Source organism: Pantherophis guttatus, chromosome 3, assembly GCF_059756535.1.
Source record: "Pantherophis guttatus breed Tessera chromosome 3, ASM5975653v1, whole genome shotgun sequence".
NCBI classification, from domain to species: Eukaryota; Metazoa; Chordata; class Lepidosauria; order Squamata; family Colubridae; genus Pantherophis; species Pantherophis guttatus.
In genome coordinates this window covers 100,755,921-100,779,846 of record NC_142065.1, presented here as the reverse complement: position 1 = coordinate 100,779,846, position 23,926 = coordinate 100,755,921, and the positions used below count along the sequence as shown (strand labels likewise).

At 38.2% G+C, this 23,926-nt stretch overlaps 1 protein-coding gene across 1 annotated transcript; it reads right to left on the bottom strand.

The window, feature by feature from the left end:
• Positions 1-4,679: 4,679 nt before the first annotated feature.
• Positions 4,680-22,806, bottom strand: IVNS1ABP (influenza virus NS1A binding protein). The gene is made up of 15 exons (XM_034409615.3): positions 22,275-22,806; positions 18,523-18,757; positions 17,058-17,184; positions 16,092-16,261; positions 15,927-16,002; positions 15,019-15,192; positions 12,344-12,469; positions 11,056-11,163; positions 9,349-9,475; positions 8,910-9,134; positions 8,593-8,714; positions 8,182-8,308; positions 7,958-8,089; positions 7,539-7,712; positions 4,680-5,846 (listed from the first exon to the last, which is right to left on the bottom strand). The coding sequence occupies exons 3-15, from the start codon at positions 17,166-17,168 to the stop codon at positions 5,593-5,595; spliced, it is 1,926 nt and encodes a 641-aa protein (XP_034265506.1). The 5' UTR covers positions 17,169-17,184; positions 18,523-18,757; positions 22,275-22,806; the 3' UTR covers positions 4,680-5,592.
• Positions 22,807-23,926: the final 1,120 nt, after the last annotated feature.

The window sequence follows — 23,926 nt, the reverse complement described above, 5'->3', positions numbered from 1 at the left end:
TTGAATTCTTTCCAATCCCTTAAAAATAACTTTGCTTTGGTCCTATGATTAAGAAAAGAGAGTGGCCTTAGAACAGAACAAGTCACTGCCCAGTGCCTCTCCTTAGTTATAGCAATAGCACTTAGACTTATCCCAAAGATGCTTCCTTCAAAAGGCAACTGGACTTTCCTGTTTTGTTTCTTAGCCAAGAAGCGTCTTCAGTTCTGACTGAATGATGGAGAATGGAAGGATTTACCATTCAGTCAGAACTGAAGAAGCTTCTTGGATGAGAAATGAAACATCTTCAGGCAAAAAAACCCAGTTGCCTTTTAAAAGGTTGACCTTTGGGACAACTATGACCTGGATAACTGAGAATCTCCATAGAAACTGAAGACACCCCCCCCCCCGGATCACCCCAATGATGCCCTTGAAGTGATGTCCCGGTGCCTGGAGGCTGTACGGATCTGGATGGGGAGAAACAGACTCAGGCTCAACCCATCCAAAACCGAGTGGCTGTGGTTTCCGACATCCCAATATAGTCAGTTGGTGCCATCACTGACTATTGGGGGCGAGTCGTTGGCCCCCACGGAGAGGGCTTGCAACTTGGATGTCCTCCTGGACTCACGGCTGTCTTTAGAAGAGCATTTGACGGCTGTGGCCGGGAGGACTTTTTATCAGGTTCGCCTGATCTGCCAGTTGCGTCCCTTTCTGGATTGGGACTCGTTACGCACGGTCACTCATGCCCTCATTTCCCGCCTGGACTACTGTAATGCTCTCTACATGGGGCTCCCCTTGAGGAGCACCCGGAGGCTCCAACTGGTCCAGAATGCGGCCGCACGGGTGGTTATGGGAGTGACGTGGTGCTCCCATGTGACTCCCCTCCTGCGCGAGCTGCACTGGCTTCTGGTGGTCTTCCGGATGCGCTTCAAGGTTCTGGTTACCACCTTTAGAGCGCTCCATGGCTTAGGACCGGGGTACCTACGAGACCGCCTTCTGCCACCAGTGGCCTCCCACCGACCAGGACGCTCCTCAGAGTGCCATCGGTCAAACAATGTCGAGGCGGAGAGCCTTCTCTGTGGGGGCACCTGCCATCTGGAACGAGCTCCCCCGGGAGATACGGAGGATCCCGGATTTGCGCACTTTCCGCCGCGCCCTCAAAACATTCTTATTCCAGCAGGCTGGTCTGGCCTAACCTCCCTTTTAATTGCTTTTAAATTTGTTTTAAATTGGGGTGTTTTAAATCGGGCCAAAGTATTTAATGTATTTTAAATGGTTTTTAACGTTTGTATTATGTGTATTTTATCTTTTTGGCTGTTCACCGCCCTGAGTCCTTCGGGAGTAGGGTGGTATATAAATTTAATTATAAATAAATGAATAAATAAGACTTATATACCGCTTCATAGTGCTTTACAGCCCTAAGTAGTTTACAGAGTCAGCATATTGTCCCCACAATTTGGGTCATTTTACTGACCTCAGGATGGAAGGCTGAGTCAACCTTGATATTATGATATCAATATGATATGATATAGAATGCAATACTGCATTCTAACCACTGCATCAATAGGCTTTGGAGGGTTTTTCTCTCTCTCCACAGCTTCTGATCAAAACTAATCTATTTTTATTTTTAATACCAGCTTTTCACCTCATCCAATTTGAGTCTGTTCTATCCTTTTCAAAAATTATCCTGCAAATTGATAGATCTCCCAGTCTATTTGCATACTTTTTTGCAAATTTCATTGGCTTGGAAATATAAAAATGGCAGAACAAATTTTAAACTGATTCCTGGGGGAAGAAGCCACTAGGTGTTGTATTCACATTCAGTAAAGTGTAGATAAATCAGTAAAAGGTACAGCAGATAGGAACAATGTTGGGAGTGGGTTAATGGATAATCATATCAGGAAATTGAAGGCATCCTTGAAACATTAAATTCATGCTGACACTGAATACAATCTTACAAGGGAAGGTTAAATTGAAGGAATAGTTCTTTATACCAAGAATGTAAAATATACAGTAGACCACATTAAAAGTCAAATCATTGTGGGTGGCACTATCTCATCACAAATGTAAATGGAGTCCTGATCAAAATACTGAGGGCGAGTTGGTAAAATACATCATAAATCCGTACAAAAGGGAACATGTTAAGTGAATCATGCTCCACTTATGATTTTCTAGATATAACTACAGTATGCCTTAGAACAGGGGTGTCAAACTTGATTTCATTGAGGGCCGCATCAAGGTTGTTTGATTTCGGAGGGGCTGGGGGGGTCATGGCAGGGTGGCATGGCCAGTTCAACGTCACTCATGCTGGGGGCACCTGTGATGGCCTGAGTGCTCTGCCAGCGAAAACAGGCTCCCGAGCTGTTTTTGCCCATGACTGCTTCCTGCAACCCTTTGCCAGCGAAAACAGAGCTTGGGCGAGCCACCTGCGGCTCTCGTGAGCTCCGTTTTCACTGGCAGAGGCACTGCGGGCTGATCCTTTGCTGTTTCCAGGGCAGCCCCGCAGGCCAGATCTAAGCACCCTGCAGGCGGGATCTGGGCCCTGGGCCTTGTTTGACACCCCTGCCTTAGGATGTTTGGTCTTAAAAGCAACTAGAGCGGAGGCAACCTTGGACTTCAGTGATAGCTAGCACAAAGGTGTAAACATTGTGGAATCAATTTGAAACAGAAAATATCACATTTAGCATGTCAGTAAGTAATTACCAGCAGGATCTGAAACAGCAACATTTGATTACAAATGGGGGACCTTTTAAAAAATGATGGGATTTGTGGGAAGCCAGATAGGAAATTGCTCTAGCAAAAAATCAGCCAAATCAGATTCACTGCCAGGGGGCTGGAAGGTAGCCAACAGATCAATTGTTGCGACCCCGACTCCTGAGCCTGTCCTAACAGAGGAAGAGGATTCAGAAGGTGATGGGGAGGAACTGACCCTCCTCTCTGGCAATGCCTCAGGTTTCATCTGAAGGCCAAGAGGAACAGCCTGGGATATGCCAGGAGGTAAGCATATCGGAACAACAACGATAGGGAGCGAGGATGATGAATCCTGGCTTGATCCCAGGCAGCGGCGGAGGGAGAACCGTGCGCAGCAACAAGGCATGGGAGGGCCAGAGATTGAGCTGACTCACTGAGCCACACCCCACAAGGAATAAAAGTGGGTGTGATTGCTCTTTAGGCTTTGTGACGGTCAAAGTTAAAAACCTGAGTCACATCGTGTTACCTAAAATCTGGCTTGTACATATTTGGATTGGACCTTGGCTAACTCTTGCTTCGTGGATTACTCTTTGCTACTGGACCGGACTGAGGATAAACTCTCTCTTGCTTACTGTGAGTGAAAACTGACTTGGCAGGCATTTCGCAGTTTACTGCCAAAACCCTTATCTGCAAGGGATTCTAGACTGATTGCATAATAAAAGCTTGGCAGGCGTGCCTGGTTGTGTGTTTGCCTGTGTGGGGAAGGGGGGACAGAACATCAATTTTAGAAAGAAGCCCAGGAGAAATCTGGGAAATTATAACCAGTTAACTAACATCTGTTACTGGGCATAGATGACCAAGTCTTGCTGAAAACAGATTTTACAAAAATTCAGTGTGCCTCATCAACCTTTAGGTTTTGGTTACCATCTGTAGTGCATTTGATTTTCAAAAAGTCTTTGCCAAAATTCCTCTTCAATGGTTCTTATAAACTTAGTGACAAAGGGTTGATTTACCTTTTTGTAGACTGCTAACAAAAGGAATAACTTTCTCAAATGAGAAAAAGTAGGATGTAGAACTTAAGTTTTTGTGTTGGGACCATGAAGTGAATTTGGGGCAAACAAGGAGTGGGTTATGTTTATGGCTGGTACTATTCAGAGCGGAACAATCTTTTTCATGAATGGCAAATACCATTCAGTTCAAGGAGCTGCAAAGTAATACACACTAGAACACACACTCATACACACCTTTGTTTTAAATGGACATTGAATGGATCAATTTATGATCACTTGTTGGAGTGGAGTTACAATAGACCTCCCTGGAGTGACTTGCGACCTGATGGTGGATATCCCCTGCAGTCAGATGATAGCATTTTGGGTGCTTGGCAACCAGCCTGCATTTACAGCTGTTTGTAGGTTTCTGCTGTGATTTGTGTCTTTTGTTAGGCAGCAAATTGGGTTTATTTATGATTTCTGGCAAAAAACAGCCATTGGGTACAATGAGTCTGCTTAATGCCATGACGTTCATTTATCAACCACAGCAAAAAAGGTTGCAAAATTGAACGTGGTCAGTGACCACCATAACTATGTTATGGCTGGAATGACACTCGCAAGTCAAGAACTCTGTACTGTTTAGTCACTTTACACAGCATATAATTAACTTGTGGAAGGTACTATTTCAAAATCCAATGGAGGGCACTACGTTGGATGGTTTTATAAATGTAGTTTAGACAATTTTATAGAAGTCAAAATGTATCAATGGTTATCGATCTTGAAGCAATTCTGAGTTAGGGCAACAGGCTTTCAAACATCAGGTGCAGGAGGGAAGGGAGAATAGTAGGACAAGGGTAGATCACCTCCTGCTTCAAGCACTCTAGTTGGCTACTGTGAGAAAGTGCTGTACTTAAAGATTTAGCAGAGCTCTGTTATGTTCTTAAAATGCTAAAGTACTTAGTAAGATATTATTACACCTCAAGCATCGCCAACCATCCAGCATCAGAATCAAAACAACAATTATTAAAGAAATGAAACACAATTTGTATTACAGCATGTTTTGAGCTTGCAGTAGAAAGATACAAACTTATACAATAATTTTTGAGATAGGTAACCTAAGACAGCACAGACTTTTTTGTTTTGCATCTTAAAACTCTGCACGTTTGTTACAACTGCTTAAGAACCATACAGAAAACACCCTCTATCTTGGCTGAATTTCAGAGTTATACTTCCTCACTCGTATTAACACTCAGGTTCAGGAACTCCATTCAGATGTAATGGAAAACAATTATGCATTAAAGAGATCATATAACATCATAGAGGGGGAAAATTAATAGCTCTCACGGTAGTAAATTAAATGTCTTACTCCAGTCTATGAATTTTGAGATTGTCTCTTTGCATCATACATTTGTATGCTCATGTCACTTCAAGGTTATAAGAGTCCTGGCTCTATTAATATATAAAAAGTTATAAAAGGCAGTCAAAATGGCAGGTGTGTCAGCTTTTTTTAAATAAAGCCGTTTAGCTATTTAAATAAGGCTTATGAGATTATTCCAGTTATTTAAGAAAAAAGGCCTATAAAGCAATTGCTGATAATGAAGACTGCTGTTTCTTTCTTGCACTAGAAACAATTCCAAAATAAAAATATTTGCTTGTGCAAATCAGCAAAACGTAACATTGGGGGATGCTCATGAAATGATATGCCATCAACTTACATTCTTATCTCAGAAGAATCTAATGTTAAGTCTAAATTAAATTCTAATGCATACAACACCCTTCATTTATTCTAAAAAAATATGTACAGCATATTAATAGTATGCAATATGCAAAAGCCTTGTTGCTGATGGCAACTTTTAACCCTTCCCCCTCCCACCTTATTCACATGTGTACCTCTACTAAAACAATTACATCACTAAGCCTGTTAGTTTTAAGGAAATTAGAACTTGTAGATTTTTGTGTAGGGGCTCCATTCATTGGATTCTGAATTGTAGACTTCAACTGTGTTCAGAAACTCGTTGCCATCAAATCCTCCCACTGCATAGATAGTGTTGTTCACTGTTGCAAAACCAGCATTGCTTCTTGGTGTGGTCATGCTACCCAACATCTTCCACTCATTCTTAGCAGGGTCATACATTTCCACACAGCTGACTGCACGTGAGCCATCAAAGCCACCACCAACAAAGAGTTTTCCTAGGAAGCAAATAAGAACATAAGCTTGAAGAACTTGTATCCCAGTAAACTGCCAAAAATGCAAATTTTCAATTATTCACCCTCTCCCCCAAATATATGTGCTTAATATCTGAAGACTAATTGTATAGTGAACTAATTAGTTTTCTTTGAAACTAGGTCAGTTCTGCCAAATTATTTTTTTTTAATTTTTAATTTTTAATTATTATAACATAAAATGACATTACAAGACATACATTTATATTGTATACTCTCTTAACAGCTATTTCGTGATGATCTTCTAGTATTTACATTTTCTCCCTTTTCCTTTTATATTATTCGTTTCTTGTCCCCTCTCTTTTAATTAGTGTATTTATTAAGACCTCTATTAACTTTATATTTTCTATACATTGACATATTCATTAGTTCCTTTTTTACATTTCACCCCTATTTTTCTTCTCCGTTATTCCTATTCCTATTCTCCAGTCACTTATACCATTTGCGCCAGATTATATAATATTCCATATCCTCTTTTTCTTTAAGCTCTTTTGTTAATTTATCTCGGCACACTCTAAGATTTTTTTATCAACTCTTCTTCTGTTGGTATATTTCCTTTTTTCCAATTTTGTGCGTATACCATACAGGCAGCTGTTATAATGTGTAAGATCAAATATTTTATTTCCTTGGTATATTTTTCTGTAAATATCCCTAATAAGAATGTCTCTGGTTTTCCGCTCATAGGTTGTTCTATTATTTTCTCTAGCCATTCTTTAATTTTAGCCCAGAACTTCTTTGCAGCTGGACATGTCCACCAATGGTGGTAATATGTTCCGTAGTTCGTTACATTTCCATCACACTGGAGATTTACTCAGAAATATCTTTGCAAATCTAGCCGGGGGTAGATGTCATCTATGAAACATCTTCAACTGGTTTTCCTTGTCTGCCAAATTATTTTAGATCAGTCAATTTAGAATACTTTAACTGTTCTAGGTTTGGGCTAAACACAATATTAATGGGCAAGGATAATTTGTACTATCTTCCCTCTTCTCCCACAAACTGCTCCCAGTACAGCATAATCTATTGATTTGCAGATTCATTTTCCCCTCCTTAGCATCTTTCCTCCTTCCCCACGGCAGCTGATGCCTTTATGGTATACTTCCCATCAACTTCTGATTTTCCAGGTGCAACATATCCCATTGATTCCCTCCACTTATCTCTGATATCTTCAGTTATTTCCTATAAAACCACTTCTGCCAAGAGCAAAGCAGCATATTTCACCAGTGCATGGAATAAGTCACCCCAAAATAAAAGCATTTGAGTTAAGACAGGGATTACTTAAATGCAAATGTTCTGTTCCATGCAACAGTTATGCACAAAATAGTTTATCCTATAATTTATTCCACTGCTACATGGAAAACAGAACCCTACTCAGATGTATCCCATTGTCACAAGTATAGATCTTTGAATGGCAATAAGTAGGAAAGAGTTTTCGAGTAGCTTGAATTTCACAACTTTCAATCATGTACATGCATGTATACATGTGCACTCTATACCTACTTGTGTAACAAGCCAGTGTATCTGAAGTATCTATAGTCAACTTGATGTTGTAGTATAGAGGCAGATTAAAATAATATGGAAGTAGTGCTGTATGCTCACAAATTTAAGCAACTGTTAAAGTAAAAAAATTGTCATACTTCTCCAAACCCATGAGCTTACCATCAAGAACAGCAACACCAGCTCCGCGCCTAGCCACGTTCATAGATGCAATTAGCGTCCAAGTATTGTTTTCCGGATTGTAACGTTCTACACTGTTAAGGCAATTCCACGATTCAGCTCCTCCAATGATATATAAATACCCACCAAGTTCACATACGGCAGACTGGTGTCTACCTATAAAGATAAAAGAAGAAGAAAAAAAGCTGGTTTATCATCAAGATTCTATGTCTAAGATTGTGTCACTTAGGCATTCTGGAAAATTCTGCTTTTCTTTACTTGCAGCATATAATTCTTCCTGAGTTAAATTTTCAGGTGCATAAACTTGCCATTGGTAAATTCTGACACCTTCTACAGGTAAAACAAAATCTGCAAGAAGAGAAAATAAATCACTCCAAAACTTGAAAAGATTATGAACTTACGGATATTTAGCGAAGCACAGCTTGTCCAAGATTTGTTTATAGGATCAAAGACATCACAGTTTTTTAATCCCTTCTGTCCATAAGGATCTGACCCACCAACAATATACAGTTTTCCATTCAGTGCACATACTCCTGTTCATGCAAAGGGGAAAAAAAAAGAGAGAAGAAGTTACAGTTTGCAAGTTTTAAAATTAGTAGCTTTATAGAGCATTATAGATATTTACCTGCATTGCAACGATTAGTTCTCAGTTCTGGAACTGGAGTCCAATCATCAATTTCGGGATCATACATCTCCCCACAACTCAAATCATCGGAGTGTCCATTTGATCCACCAACAACGTACAGCTGTCCCTGGGTAGTGGAAATAAATGTTGTTGAAATGATCTTTTAAATTATATTATCTCTAAATCTGTGCATTAATAGAGAAGAGGCTTTTAAATCGGTATAATGAAAACCACTAAGATAGCATAATGGCCTAGTATTAAAGGCTTATCTCAAGATAAAACACCCCCGCAATATTGATCCCCTCCTACTCCAGAGAATCCTACTCTCCTACCTCCACCTAATCTAACACATTGCAATTGTTAAACAGGTTTCAGCAGGGAAATGAACATGTGATTTACTTCAAAACATACCATCAGAACTGCCATCTGGAATCGAGCTCTTGGAGTCCTCATTGGTGCGATGAAAGTCCAGCAATCTGTCCGTGGATCATAGCATTCCACAGTGCGCAAACATTCTTGTCTGTTATAGCCACCTGGTTGTAAAAAGAACATATAGAAGATGTATTATTGGGTTAGCGAAATACTATCTTTAAAAAGCTTAGATGTGTGATCCTCCAAAATTTTTATGAACTTGAACTTTTGCTACTGTTAGCTAGCATACCTCCAGTTCCAAAAGATTTGAAGGGCAACATATTGCTCAACCCAAGGTATAAGAATTATGATATTACCTGCAGCAACCAGCTTGCTGTTAAGTTCTGCTGTTCCCAATCCAGATCGAGCATACTGCATAGGAGACATCACCTTTTCTATAAGATCATCTGGTTGAACCTCAAAACTCAAACTTTTCATCAGTCGTGGAGTACTAGTTGGGGAACTCTGTGGACTGCTACGACCATGAAGGAAAATCACACAAAAGACACCATCCAGAACAGAAAGACACAGGTAGGTGTTATCTGAAAAGCAAAACATATATTTCAATTTCAGTATACCAAGGTTTTCACATCCTTCCCTCTAAATGTGTTGTAATTCTAAAAATCATTAAATCATTCAAGGAAAAAGAATATCTATTATGTACGTGAGCAGTTGTTTACTTCCTCCCACTACTTCTGCATTTAACACGAATGAAATAATCTAAAGTAAAACCAGCAACAACAAACTTTGGCTTACTTGAGGTCTTCTCTGAAGCAACAATTTTCCACTCGTGTTTAAGATTCTGCACTGCTGCATTTGGTGAGAGACTTCCAGAAGAACTGCTACTTAACTGCTTGAGATCATTCTCACGGAGTGGCCTTTTCTGCAAAATCAAAAGGCAGCTACAGAAACCTAGCCAGGGAGCAAAATCTGCTCTGCCTTTGTCTTCAGAACTACTTTTATTGCTGTAGAGCCTCATCCAATATGCACAGCTACACAGGTAACTTGCTGAATGCTTTAGCAGCAAGATGAAAGAGTTAATGCTTTGTTTATCCACAAAATAATGTTCTACTCCATTTAATCACTTACTATCCTCAACTTCACAGGTCTTCATTTTAAAATACAATTCAAATGTATACAAATGAAATAATTTATTCCTTACATCAAATCAGCTTTTACGAAATTCAAGGTATTACAAACTGTATTCACACATCATACAAGCCATTGGTTTACCACTCACAAAACTGGGTTCACACACTGCACTAAGACAAATGCTTAGCACAAAACATAAACCCTATCTAACTAAATTGCTTATTTTAACACTATGTAAATTACCTACTTTAAATCTATTCTGTATTATTTTTATTACTTTTCAATGGTTTAAATCTACAGTAGCTACTGCACCATTTTCTTGCCAACATAAAATTTTCACCTTATTGCCTATAGCCGTGATGGTGAACCTATGTGCGCCGGAAACCCGAAGACCAGCTGGCCAGTGCATGCATGCGTTCCAGTTGGGTACTCAGTGCCGAAAAAGTTCGCCATCACTGGCCTATAGGATTTCTCAGCTAAAATTAGGGGATCTATTTTTTTAGAATAAAGTTATTCTGCAACAGAGCTTCCTATTTCCCTTTAACCTGTGTTTCATTATTTCTTCTATTTCTTCGTATTTTTTATTTGACTGCTTGTTTAAATATCCTAACCTTTTCTCCTTTTTGCTCTTCACTTCTAAATCGATGCACGTAAATTAATACCATTTGCTCTCTTCAAACATTAAATGCTAGTGAAAAACTTACTAAAAATGGCTATTGAGAAAGTAATGCCATCTCACTCTAGTTCTTGTAAATTCAGAAATGAGTCACAATTAAAATTAATATGAATTTTGTTTCAAACTTAATAAATTGAAGTGTGAAAACAACTTATTACTAAGTCCAGAAAACAAACAGGAATCTCATTAAATGAAACAAAATTTCCCACTACTTTCTGCCATTTATCCAGAACACATTAATTTATTCCTGCAACGACAAACCGTTTTGCTCAAGTGAGCCCATTGTTTACACCAGGATTTCAAAATTATGTTACGATTTGGTACCTAGCTGCCAGTTGTGACAGAAACATGTTCTATTTTCTCCAATACTCCTTTTCTCCAGAACTCTTGAGAAAAGGGGAGACTTGTTCTGTCACATTCATCTTCTCAGCCCATATAAATCTTTCAACCTCATGGAAGCTCAAGTTAAATATCTAATTCTATTCTTGGTTTCACAGTATTTAGTGTGTATTAAATGCATTAAGGAACAGCTCAAAACTAGATGAGCCAGAAGACACAATTATTTAAGTTTGTATTTACCTAGTCTTCTAAACTGGAAATGTCTTATTTTCATTATACTACACAACATTTTAGTTGTGTCGTACTACTCTACCCAGCTTTACCTGAGGTTACCTCAGACCATGTGCATTTTGTACCTGCACAAACTGAATGTGGTCATCATCACTGCCATACACCTCAGCCTGTCCATCTAGTGGATTTCCATCAAGCAGCTTGTGATCAGCTGAGTAGTACAACGTTTGAACCTGCAAAACAACAGAACAGCAATCTGGCTATAGTCTCCATTGCTGCTTAACTAATGGTACATTGTATAGAAACTTCATTAGGATTCCAGGAGTGCAGCCTGATCTTCTCTCCATTTAGCAGAATGGCATTTTTTTTTTAAAAGGGAGGTTTCTCTCACGACGACAGGTCTTCAAACACTGGATAAAGGCTTCTTGTTTTCACAGCTCAAAAGAAATCTTCTTGACTTCTATACTCGTGCCATAAACATCCAAATGTACAACAGTATAATGTACATTATCGTTCAGAATAAACTGTACAAATTTCTTTTTGCAAATCACAGTTTTGAAATAGGTAAATCAAACACTTATGTTTTATAAAAGGGATTGCAAGAAAGATAATGGAACTATTTTTCATTTCAGGAACTTCTGTTGCCTACTACATCTCAGATTAAATGTATTAGTACTTTAAGGGAAATTTGATTCTGAGCAAACAACTGCTCTGGAAATTAAGGCTTCCCCTTGATGGCAACTAAATAAATTTTTTGAAACAATCTGAAATGTGAATCTCCAGTGCATTTCATTTTTAAATCAAATGGTTGAAGTTATGTTCATGAATTAGGCTTGTTAATTATACAAAACTTTTCAATTGTTAAAATAGCCTGTAAAGAAGTAAACACCATTAAACATCATCATCGTTCTCTGCCCACAGCGAATTTTCATAGGAGAACTGGGGCAGAACTGCTGCTTCTTTACGTGTCATTACACTTGAAGTTTCTTCTATGGTCCTTCAGCGATGAGTATCCTAGTTTTGTTAATAAACCTATGGGGAGATAAATCAATGGGGAGGAACAACCATTAGAACCTTTGTGCTACTTTCTCTCTTTAAGTAAAACCTGTAAAAAGAATACATTAAGAACAAAACAAGTTTCAAACCACCTCCCCAAATTTAAAGTGAAGATAATTGCTATATTTGAAGTTTCCTAAAGAAAACAGAGACAAAAACAGAAGACCAGCTCGAACAGTAGTTTAAGCAGCTCACCTGAAACCCCCCTAGTTTCTCAGCTTAGGGATACCTACAGTAAAATTTAAATTCTTTATAATTTTTGTTTTAAAGGGAACAAAAAAGGAGAAGGGATCATCCTTAATTTCAGAAAAATGTAGCCGTTAAAGATGGCCCAATCTCATTTTTCTTAAAACTGACCTCTTCCATCAGATCTTCAAGGCTGTCTCCGTTCTCCCAAATGCTGCGCTGTACCCAGTTGATTACCTTTGTGTACAGCTTCCCATTGCTGGGCAAGCTAACATTATCTTCCAGCATAACCTCCAGCTGAAATAAAAAAGAAAAGCACATTGAGGTCACAAAGCGCAACCCTAAATTCACACTAGTTAAGAGAGCCTATAACCCCAAACAAACATTATAAATACCATGTTTCCCTGAAAATAAGACCCTGTCTTATACTTTTTTGAACCCTGAAATAAGCGCTTGGCCTTATTGCCATGCATTCAAAAGCCCGATTGGGCTTATTATCAGGGAATGTCTTATTTTGGGGGAAACAGGGTATGATAAAGATTTCTTCAGTTTTCAAAGACTATACTTTTACATATATTTTTGTATAATACTGAAAACCTAAGTAGAGTTTACATTTTCAACAGGGAAAGAAGTTATCAACTGTAATCTAAACAGCAATTAGTAATTGATGAAGGTATTTCAAAATAAAAAGCACAAATGAAACTTAGTACTCTATGGCTATTATACTGAATCATTCAGAACGAGCAATTTCTAACATTTTGAACAATATATTTTAGCCTTCTGTGAACAGATACTTAGGAAGTGAGCCCAGAATTTCAGTTGTAAGTTGTTGCATTTGTTAATAGCAATAGCACTTAAGACTTATATACTGCTTCATAGTTCTTTTACAGCCTTCTCTAAGCGGTTTACAGAGTCAGCATATTGTCCCCAACAATCTGGGTCCTCATTTTACCGACCTTGGAAGGATGGAAGGTTGAGTCAACCTTGAGCCGGTGAGGTTTGAACTGCTGAACTGCAGCTAGCAGTCAGCTGAAGTAGTCTGCAGTTCTGCATTCTAACCATTGCGCTATCTTGGCTCTTTAAGTGAGATAAGTTAAGTGAGATAGTATGTGACTGATTCATTCAATGACTGCAATCCTGGCACTTGCATGTATGGTCATTAAGCCTCTACAAAAGTCATTAAAGCAGTATGTGGGGTGTCTCACGGGATGGAGGTGGTGGTCCTGGAAGGCCTACCCTATTGGCCTTCTGCAAAGCGGTGAAGACCTGGCTCTTCCGGCAGGCCTGGGGCTGTTGATCTCGTTATAATGATCTTGCGAGACCCGGCCACGAATTGGAGTGCATGTGTTTTGACGTTTTTAAAGTTTTTAATGTTTTTCTTTTTAACATTTTTATGGGATTGTTCGCATTGTTTTATTCTTTGTTGTAAGCTGCCCAGAGTCCCTTGGGAGTTGGGCGGCATAGAAATGCAACAAAATAAATAATAAATAAATAAATAAATAGCATGGATATACTGTGTCCAATGAAGGAAAGACAAATGTGGAACAAATTATATCGGCCAAGAGAGAGAAAGTACCGAAAATACTACAAATAATAGAGAAGGTTTGAAAAGGGTTAAAGTTAGGGTTTATATTACTGGATATAAAGAAATTGGCTAAACTTTTAAAATTAAAGCAAATAGCAACAGCATTTAGGCTTTTATATCTCTCTATAGTGCTTTACAGCATTATCTGGGTGGTTTACAATGAAGAAATATTGTTTGTATATTGTCCCCAACAATCTGGGTCCTCATTTTACTGACCTTGGAAGGATGGAAAGTTGAGAAAACCTTGAGCCCCATCAGGATCAAACTCCAGGCTGTGCACAGAGTTTGGCTGCAATACTACACTTTAACCACTGCATCACCAACAAATACCAAGTGATCAACCAACAGAATGACCTGGAAAATGTTTTCTTATTGGATCTACAAAAGGGGCTTTTTAAATCTTGAAGATTTAAAATTTATGCGGTGGGATGAAGAACTGAACAGGAAATCATATGACAATATTATTTTGAAGTAAAGGTTAAAATTATTAGAAGTAAAAGGAAGGAATCGAGTTGGTTTATTTGATTAAGGTTATAATTCTTTTTTTGAAAATTTTGCAAACTTATTATGAACTTTTTGCTGACAACGTGATTGAAGCTGATGTTTTATGGAGCTGCTTATAGACAAGGGATGGGGTATCAGATGATATATTTGCTTTTTTATATGTCTTTTCTCTTTTCCTACACTATTTATTCTATTTATTCACTATTTATTCTCTTTTTTCCATTTTCTCCTTTGGCCTAAAATTTGTTTATATCAGTTTTGATTATTGTAATTAAATTGCCTAATAAAAGTTATGTTCAAGTTATATGATGTTAGTGTATTTTACTATTTCTATTGTGCAAATGACCTGAATTCTGGGCTGTATATCACAGCGAGCAACAATGACTTGGAAAAATCTATACTAAACAACCCTGGTATTTTTTTGTGCTGAGGTGGCACTGTTTACAAAACTGCCTATGTGCAAATTGTTTAAGATTACAAGTTTGTGTTTTGGTAAGTAAATGTATGGTGACTTTCATGCAACTGTTTTTTTAATTAGAAAAAGAGAATACTGCTAAAAGTATACTTAAATGTTTACTTCCAAATGGTGTCTTAATAAACAAGAATTTAAATGCTTATACATGTTCCTGGTACCAGATTGATAGGGGTTGTTTTTTTGGTCAAAAGGTTATTTCATGGATCACTTAAGTGAAACAATATTTATGTGAAAAACAGAATCAAGGTGATGGATAGGGGAAGAAGGAAATGAGATAAGTACCTTTAAACGTGGCAGTTTGAGAAATTCTTCTTGGTCAGAGATCTGCAACAAATGCTCTTGAATGTAACCATCAATCTGGTTCAGTAATCGCGAATCACTCATGTTGCTTGCAAAGTTCCGATAAGAGATGCAGCTTTGAACACTCATCCTGGACAGCAAGTAATCTCCACAAACCTTTTTTTTTTCAAAAAGAGTTTACAATTATGATATATTATAACTTTGCAACTTCATTGTTTTAGATTTTCTCACCACAGATCCTGACTCTGTATTCCGTTAGTTTGATTTTTAAAATGACATAATATATTCACTTATCTATTATCAATATTAAAAAAAAAAAACAACCCTCATGGGATATTGTCTCTTTTTTGTATCTTAGTATTTTGCCCACTTGGTTAAGTTATTTTTGGCCACCTTGTCTCTAAATGATCTTACTATGATTAAAAGAGTCTTCTTGTCAAAGTTTTAACAATGTGCTCTAAAGACTTTTATTTTAGTTTTGTTGCTGTGTAATCATGATTATAGTGTCTAGTTCATCTATTTAGGTATATCTTTTGAGTACAAGAACATAGCTTCTTAAATGGGTTAACAAAAATATATGAAATGGCCCTGGAACTGAAAACAGTGTGCCAGCAGCTATTGAAACTAATTGATTTTGAATATACTTTAACTTGACATGTGTTTGAAAGTGTTCAGTATTTATATTTTAAGGTATGACTGACCTCAATTCTTTATGCATTCATGGATATATTTGTGTATCTTGGCAGCACCATTGAAATGGTTTACTGATTTCCAAGTCTATGTCTCAGCTGTAGCATTCCCTGAAAATTTCCTATGGTGAGTGCTAACTAAGCCTGAACGTGCTCAGGCAAGTCATTCAAGTTTTGCTACCTGCCAAAACCTCATTATACCTGCTTGACTCTCTCCATCTTCAGCCTCTTAGCTGCAGAGTATACATCTTTGACCAGTTCTCTATCAGCCTTTAATCTGTTAAAATGACATAATTATTATTTAGATTTATTCTGGACAGAGCATAAAGTAAAAATGTTTGTAATATAGAAAAACGGATCACTTACTGAGCAGTGTAAGCATAATTTAACAAGACTTCAACAGCCTCTGGATTAAGATCATCAAATTTCACATGAGAAACGCCATGAGAATCACTGTCATTATTGAAGATTTCAAAAAGATAAGGACTGCAGCAAGCTAGTACTGCTCTGTGTGCCAGCATCTCATGTCCGCAGACCTTCATTAAAATAAAACCCTGCGTTATTTATTAAATTGGAGTTCACCAAATTATAAACCTGTAGTTTGAGTGACTCTTGATGTACCAAAACACTTGGCAAAACACTTTTACTTCTGGTTGATTTAAAAATATTAAAACATTTCTATCATAAATGCAAATATTTAATTAGGATTGATTTTGGACCAATCATGATCATAATTAGAAAACTGAAGAAGAGGCTTAAAAAGAAAGCTCAAAGTAGTGTGAACGGATCTCACAGTATGCAATAGAAGGCCACTATTAATGTCTTATTATAGATAGTCCTTGAGTCACGACTATAATGGAACCTGCCCATTCACTGTCATAAATCAGGTCACCCACGTGATTGGCCCAATTTTTTTTTTTGCAACAGTTGTTAAGCAACTGTCACAGCCATTAAGTGAACCCACAGTTCACAATGGGCTGGTTTGGCTGAAAATTGGAAGTGAATTCATGTTTTTGGCAAAACTGTTCTAAATTGTGGCCATGTGACTGCAGGATGCTGCAAATGGCCGCAAATGCAACCCAGGTGTCAAGCGCCCGAAATGTGTTCATATGACCATGGGCCTGACCATCGAGTTTCAAATCCAGGTCCTAAGTACCCCTTCCCAGGTAGTCCATCATAACTTCAACAGGTTGCTAAGCAACCAGCTGTAAATTGAAGACCTGTATCTATATTTGAAATAAAATTACCAAAATAGATATCCTCTTTAAAATATTTATGAATATTTTAGAAACTTAGCATCAGCAGGCATGAAATAAAACACATTTATATTACCTGAAGCTTAACATCACAAAATTGGCCACTTTTGCGTAAAGCATTTAACTTGGCAACAGATGATTCGATGAAGTTTTCATCTTCAAACATCAAATACCCATTAGGAATCATTTTGCTGTTTCTGTGGCTGAAACAAAGAATAGCTTGTGAAATTTAATATAAACTACTCTAATCACAGTTCTTGCACACAAGACCATCTTAAAATTATGCATCATACTATGGTGTAAACTATACAGAAAATAACAAAATTCAGGCCTGTGTGCAAGCATTGCAGTGAATTATGCAGTAGATTCTCCCCTCCCCCTTGAATAGATCCAATAATATGATGTAACTAATTCAAATAGATACATTCTTTTTCCATTCTTTCCCATTGTAATTTCAGATGTCTCCTAGATTATACTGAATCTGTACCATGGGATTAAATATTTGGTATGAGAATTTATGGCATTCTTAGCCATAAGCACATCGACAACAGAAAAGCATGTTTTTACATAATTGTTGACAAATAATTACAATTTTAAGGATGCTAATGAGTGCCAGTTATTACAAAGTGACTCAAAGCATTTAGTTACTGAGGAAAACTAAAGAATATTGTCTCTCTGAACAACTCACAACCAAACATATATCAGTATCAGAAATAATCTCTGTCCCTATACAAAGATAAAGTGGATCTCTATCTTCCCTTGACTGTAAATAGACTAATTTGGAGGACAAATATTTTGTTGCTGCTGTTGTTCTTCCTTCTGCCCCTTGCCCAGAATGTTTCTCCTTTCTCCCTCTATATGTGTTAGGAGGCATATCTAATTAAAAACAAAACAAAACACCTAGGACACTTATCCAAACCTCAGAATTAACTGGATTATAACTGAGCATTCATTTCAGGAAAATAAAAGTTGCTTTAACACAAGCTGGGAAATCAATATTGAGGGGGAATAAAAGCTTTTATGTCTCTCTCTTAAGTGAAAACAACAGCTTTGTAGAGGCTTGCTTTTTAATTTTAAAAATGAGAGCTGTTCCGCTTTGCAACTGTTTCTTTGTGCTTTACAAATGACAGTATTACAAAAACCGCCATTGTTATCTTCTTTTTCTCTCAATGATTATTTTTCAAGAAAAAGTAACCACCTCAGCAATAGGGACTTTTCAGTGTAACATATGGTTACAAGTAGCTGCTCTGTTTGCTTTCAAGGTCAGAAAGAACAGTAAGAATTATCTTCTTTGCATAGATTGGGACAACTGTCCTCCAACGAATCTGTCTAGTATGACTTCTTTATGCAGCTGTTTACAATTGGAGCTAAAATTCTGTTTTGGTGTTTACATTTTTTTGGTGTAGTCATTTATTTCCTTTTTTACTCTGGCTTTATGGTATCAGAACATGGGAAAGTCTATCTACTTAAATATATACTGATTTATATTTACAATACATCACATGAAATACTATTTAGCACATATACATGAACAAACTCACCAGTTAAATTTATGCTGTGATTTTGCAGTTAGGAGACGTTCAATAATCCACTGTGTGCTATTACAGGGTATATCAATTTATATTCCTTCTTAGGTAAACACTGGTTTGGAAAAAATGCATGCAGCTGTAACTTCTAAACTGTTGACTCCAAAACTATCAGGCTTTAAAACGATGTAATCAAAGTCCTTAAAAGCTATAGACATGAATTTCTTCTGTGATAGTCATGCATCATACTCTGAAACAAAAAACAAATATTAAATGAATTTGGAATTTCCATATATATTATTCAGATTTTCTAGATGTTATTTGAAGAACAGATCTATGAAAAATACTTTTATTCCCTTATGAACAGAAATCCAGGGACAATTTCATACTAAGTATATATTCTAAGATATAGCTGAAAATACAGCCTACTCCATTTGAAAACTGAATCTTTAGATCTGTGTTATAACTAAATACTATTTTAGAATGTAATATAAATTGGGCAGAAGTCAGATTAAACAGCATAGCACTTGCTACATAAACATTATAGAAATTGGGAAAAATCTATCATTGCAATTCAATACAATGAAGAGAATTGAAATTTATGTTTTCCTATAGTTTATTGTATTTATACGGTTGCTTGGAGTTATTTTGTTGAGAAATGATAGCTAAATAAAAATCTACAAAAACCAATAATTTTCAAGCCTCTTCAATGTACCAAATTGTAATGACGGAATCCCCCCCCCGCCCAATTTCTATACCATTTTTCAATAACTTAGACTTCAATCATTTCAGGCAGGCTGTACCATGTATACATTCCCTCATATATTACTGGCATAGTTTCAATAAATTAAACATTCAAATCCATAAGGCAACTATTGCCACCTAGATTTAGTACTACAATTTTCAGCATCTTTGAGGTTTAAGGGAACAGTTAATAAAAGTACTTTGATTTGAGTTGGATGAAAGGGCATATGTGGCATAAGAAACTTTAATGTAAAGTTGTGCATGTTTAAAAATGTGTGAGAGATTTACTAGAGAATGATCCTGAAGGAGACATGTACCAATTCATGGAAATATTTAAATAGACAGTTATATAACCAAATTATGACACTTGAAAAGCCATGCATATTTCATAATTTATGCATCTCATAAACATACGCCCAACTATTAATAGCTGCAACAGCAGGTGAAATTAAAAAAAAATCACTCTTCAGATTAAAAAAAAAACACAATTGTGTAACTTTATGCCTGCCTATGCAGCTATGCTGCAATCCAAGTTCAAAAATAATTGGTAAATATCCAAATGTGATTATTTACAGATTTGCAAACCTGAGGCCAACTACGATCAAAGAAGAGTCAAAAAAAGTTGCAAATTTATTTTTTTTAAAAAAACCACTCCTATCACCAATTATAATATTTCTAAACAGAGTAACAATTTCTCAATGCCAGAATGTTGAGAAAATGCTCTTTAAAAAAGCCTGGATGAGAATTGATACTATATAAAACAGCAAAGCATTAACAGTCCTAGGATAAAATAGTACAGTACTGCGCATTAATCCTGTTCTAATGAGGACAGAAATAAAAAGTAATGGAAGTTGGAAAAACAGCTTCTTGTATAGTATAATCATATAACTATGCCTTTCAATATTGGTACACCATACCTTTTCTGGAACCCCTTCAACTATACAACATGTATGAAATTTAGCTCAAGTAAGCAAAATAAGCATAATATAATTATGACAACCTTTTCTAGGTTTATGTTGATCAAAGCAGCAGCACTAAAAGGCTTATCTTTTTCACAATGTATTCTTGCCACCTCACAACACTCTGGTTTCTGTTCAGCTGACAGAAATATTTCACCCTATTAATTCTACCTCGCAGAAATAACAATTAACACAAGGAGGGGCTGTGATACAGGTACTGTATGTAAGCATAATATTTGACTGAGAAATGATAGGGTAAAAGGAAAGTTACAAACTCATTAAAAGTAGAGCCCTTCCCAAATATTTTAAAGGAGAAAAACCTTCCTATATTTTGAATCCTAGATTTTTTTTTGTTTTAATACAGAATACAACTATTAAATTGTGCTATTCAGGGACAAGCAAATGACAAGACATAAATTAATACTGCCAATGCCATGCTAATATTCCTGGGAGGTTTACATTTTGACCAGAGGAGCATTTACTACTTTCCTTACTTAAAATCCCACAAATAACCATATACAATACTTCAGGAACATTCTGCATGAAGAGACTTATAATTATTTTATAAATGTGGTTTTTATATTCTAAAGTAATACCAAACAATTTTAAGATATGGAAGACTAACAAAAGCTCGTCTCCCTCCTCCGTAGCTGTGCAACATACACATTCGATCATACAGCTTTCATCTTTCAATTGGTTGAAAAAGAAAGCACACTAGCCAATCATATTTCTACCACCAAGAAGCATATTGGAGCAGAGGCTTTTCAATCCTATGAGCTTGGCAACAGGATGCAGCAACGTGGAGAACGAACAAAGGAAAAACAGAATAAGAAAAAAAATCTAACCAACTTCCAAATAATGAACAATTTTTACCTTATAGCTTATTTTCCCCACTTCCTGGCAATTCTAAAATTGCAATTCAAAAATCCTTGCCAATCCTTGTTTTCTTTCAAACAAGGATACTCCCTAATCCAGACAAAACAAGCCCCAAAAAACATGTCTTAGCTTGCCATATGCCAATGCTTTTAGACACCGCCAATATTCTGTATGATGAGTACATCATCTGGGAAGGGTCAGGGCTCCTTGCCCGTATTTTAAGATTGTTTGGGGGATGACAAGTCAGATTTGCTGAAAACACCAAAATTTAGCACGCCTTTCTTTCAAATCGGTCTTCCTATCTTAAATTATGTTATTTGACCGCAAAGAAGAATACCCCCTTTCCCTTGCAGTCTTTTGAGGATTTGAAAGAGAAGAAATGTAAGCAATGGATGATAATAATCCCATCTCGGTAACTCAACAGTATTGAACCTTGATGAAGCCTTTCAACTCAAAATGCTGCAAAATCGGAGCGATTTATAGTTTCACAAGGTTGTTTTTTTTTTTTTTACCCGATCCAAGTAGAAATCCTTCTTACTGTTGAGGGTTTATGACACCATGATCATATATATATATATAGTCAGCCACCGATTTAGGGGAACGCCCACTACTGCAACCATCCACGTTGAAATTAAGGGCATACTGACACAGCAAAGCCTCTTCTTTTTCCCGCTCCTTCCACTCCTCGGCGGAAAAAAGCTGCACCGAGTGTTAAAAGAACATTCCCCCCCCTTGGAACGAATGGGAGGGGTCATCAGGCTAACAAAATCGAGGTGGAAAGACACACACACACACACCCCACACACACAAAAAGGAATAAATATTCCTTACTTGGAATCCACGCATAACGAAATCTTTTAGACGCAGAATCCCCCTTTCCATTTCCACTGCGCATTTTATGGATATCAAGGCAATCCACGTGCGCTACCCGAGTACCGCACTCTACAAAAAGCTCCGGCAGCTGCCCTTCGCTTTTCTTCCCCATCTCGAAGCTACCCGGCGGGGCCAGGCGGGCTCCGGAGTCCCCTCCTTCGAGATCAAACGGTCTTCTGTTGCACAGGACCCCACAACCTACGGGCATTTTTTTTCCCCTTCCCCCTCCGCCCCCTTGGAGACAAAAAGCCCAACCGCGCGGACTTAGGCGAAGCCTGGAAAGAATGCCGTTGGCTCGCCCGCCCTTTCGCTTACCTGCAGTTGCACAGGGTAAACGACACCGTTCATATTGAGAACGTCCAGTCTGTAGAGAAGGAAAGGCGGCTTCTGCTTCCAAGATGTGGGGCGCGCCGTGGCACTCCAGAGGAACTACCAGAAGGGGGGCGAGAAGTATTGGAAAGGAGACCGTGGAGGGAAAGGGGGGGGCGCGGAATTAACAAAACAAAACAAAAAAACAAAAAACCCCGAGAACGGGCGGCGGCGAGAGGAGAAGCGCGCAACTCGTTCCGCCTCCCTTTCGCCGACAGACTCCGCGTGGCAGGACAGAGGATCACGCGCAGGAAGAGGGAACGACCGAAAGGCGGGAAGGAAGGACGAGCAAATCCGACGTCAGTGGTGACGAGGCAGCGCGCGCTTTTTTTTTTTTTTCTCTTCCCCTTCCTTCCTTCTCCTCCAGCGGGAGAGATTGAGAAAGACCCGCAACACACCCTCCTCGCACTACGGCTACCCGCCTTCTGCGGCTATTCCGGCGAGGTGGCTGGCTAAAAGACGTCGCTGTCTGCGCTCCGCCTTCCTCGCAAGGTCCTTTTTTTTTTATACGGTAACCCTCCGCCAACAAACCGAGACGATAGGTTAAGAGCTCGCGGTGTGGCGGAGTTCACATTACAGAGTCGAATTACTCCGCGGGTCGCAAGATACACTTTTAGGAGAGGCAATTAAAAAAAAAAAAGAGTTCCGCCTCGCAACAGATCCGGCTGGGAGCTCCTCCTCCTCCTTCCTCCGTCTGTCCGTCCCCCGCCCCCCCACCTCCACCCCGCTGGCGACAAAGTGGGTCAGTAGAAGGAGGTGGGGGGGGGAGGGGGCGTGCAGTAGCGCGTTATTCTCCTCAGAGAAAAGAGGAATCGGCTTCTTCCTCTTTCCGTCCCTTCGAAGGGAAAAATGAAGCGATTTTGCTTCTGCATTGAATTGATACTCTTTGTATCAAAGGCCACCTGGAGTTGCCACCGCCTATTTGACGTTTTTTTCCTCGTCGCTCCCAAGCTGAGGATGTGTTTTCATTGTTGGCTTCTAAATGTGTCTCAACAGACCCGATCCTTCCTTTATATCCCAATTAAATTCTAACGCGAGGAAATCGTAACTTTGACCGACCGAAATACGATCTTCGATTCTAACGATTTGCACTGTCTCCCTTACTTCCAGATCAGGCTGCTTTTTTTGGGGGGGGGGGGCTTTGTGGCTTAAAAAAATGAAGACCCGGTAAACTTCCTTCCTGTAAGAAAGGTCGGTAGATGTCCTTTCTGGTTGCGGTGGCAGCTGTGCGAAGGGCTTCAAAAAGATCTTTCCTGCAGCTTTGCAGATGCCTCCTTGAATCGGCAACCGGGGAAGAAAGACCAGTTGAACCGGACGGATTAATTTTGAATAATAGACATTTGTGGGACTGCAGCCATATTAAGATGATTAGTTCTGTCTCCTGCAAGAGGAAGAAAAAAAATCTCCATTAGACATTCATTGTTTGAGTGTTCTCTCGTTTTAGAACGGAGCTAAAATGGGGTTGATTGATAAATGACTTAATACGGCTTTTAAATTCTGCTCTTAAGGTTCAGGGTACAGGTAGTCCTCTACTTAACAACAGTTTGCTTAATGACTTGTCAGAAGAAATCAAAACCCCCTCCCATCCCAAATAAAAT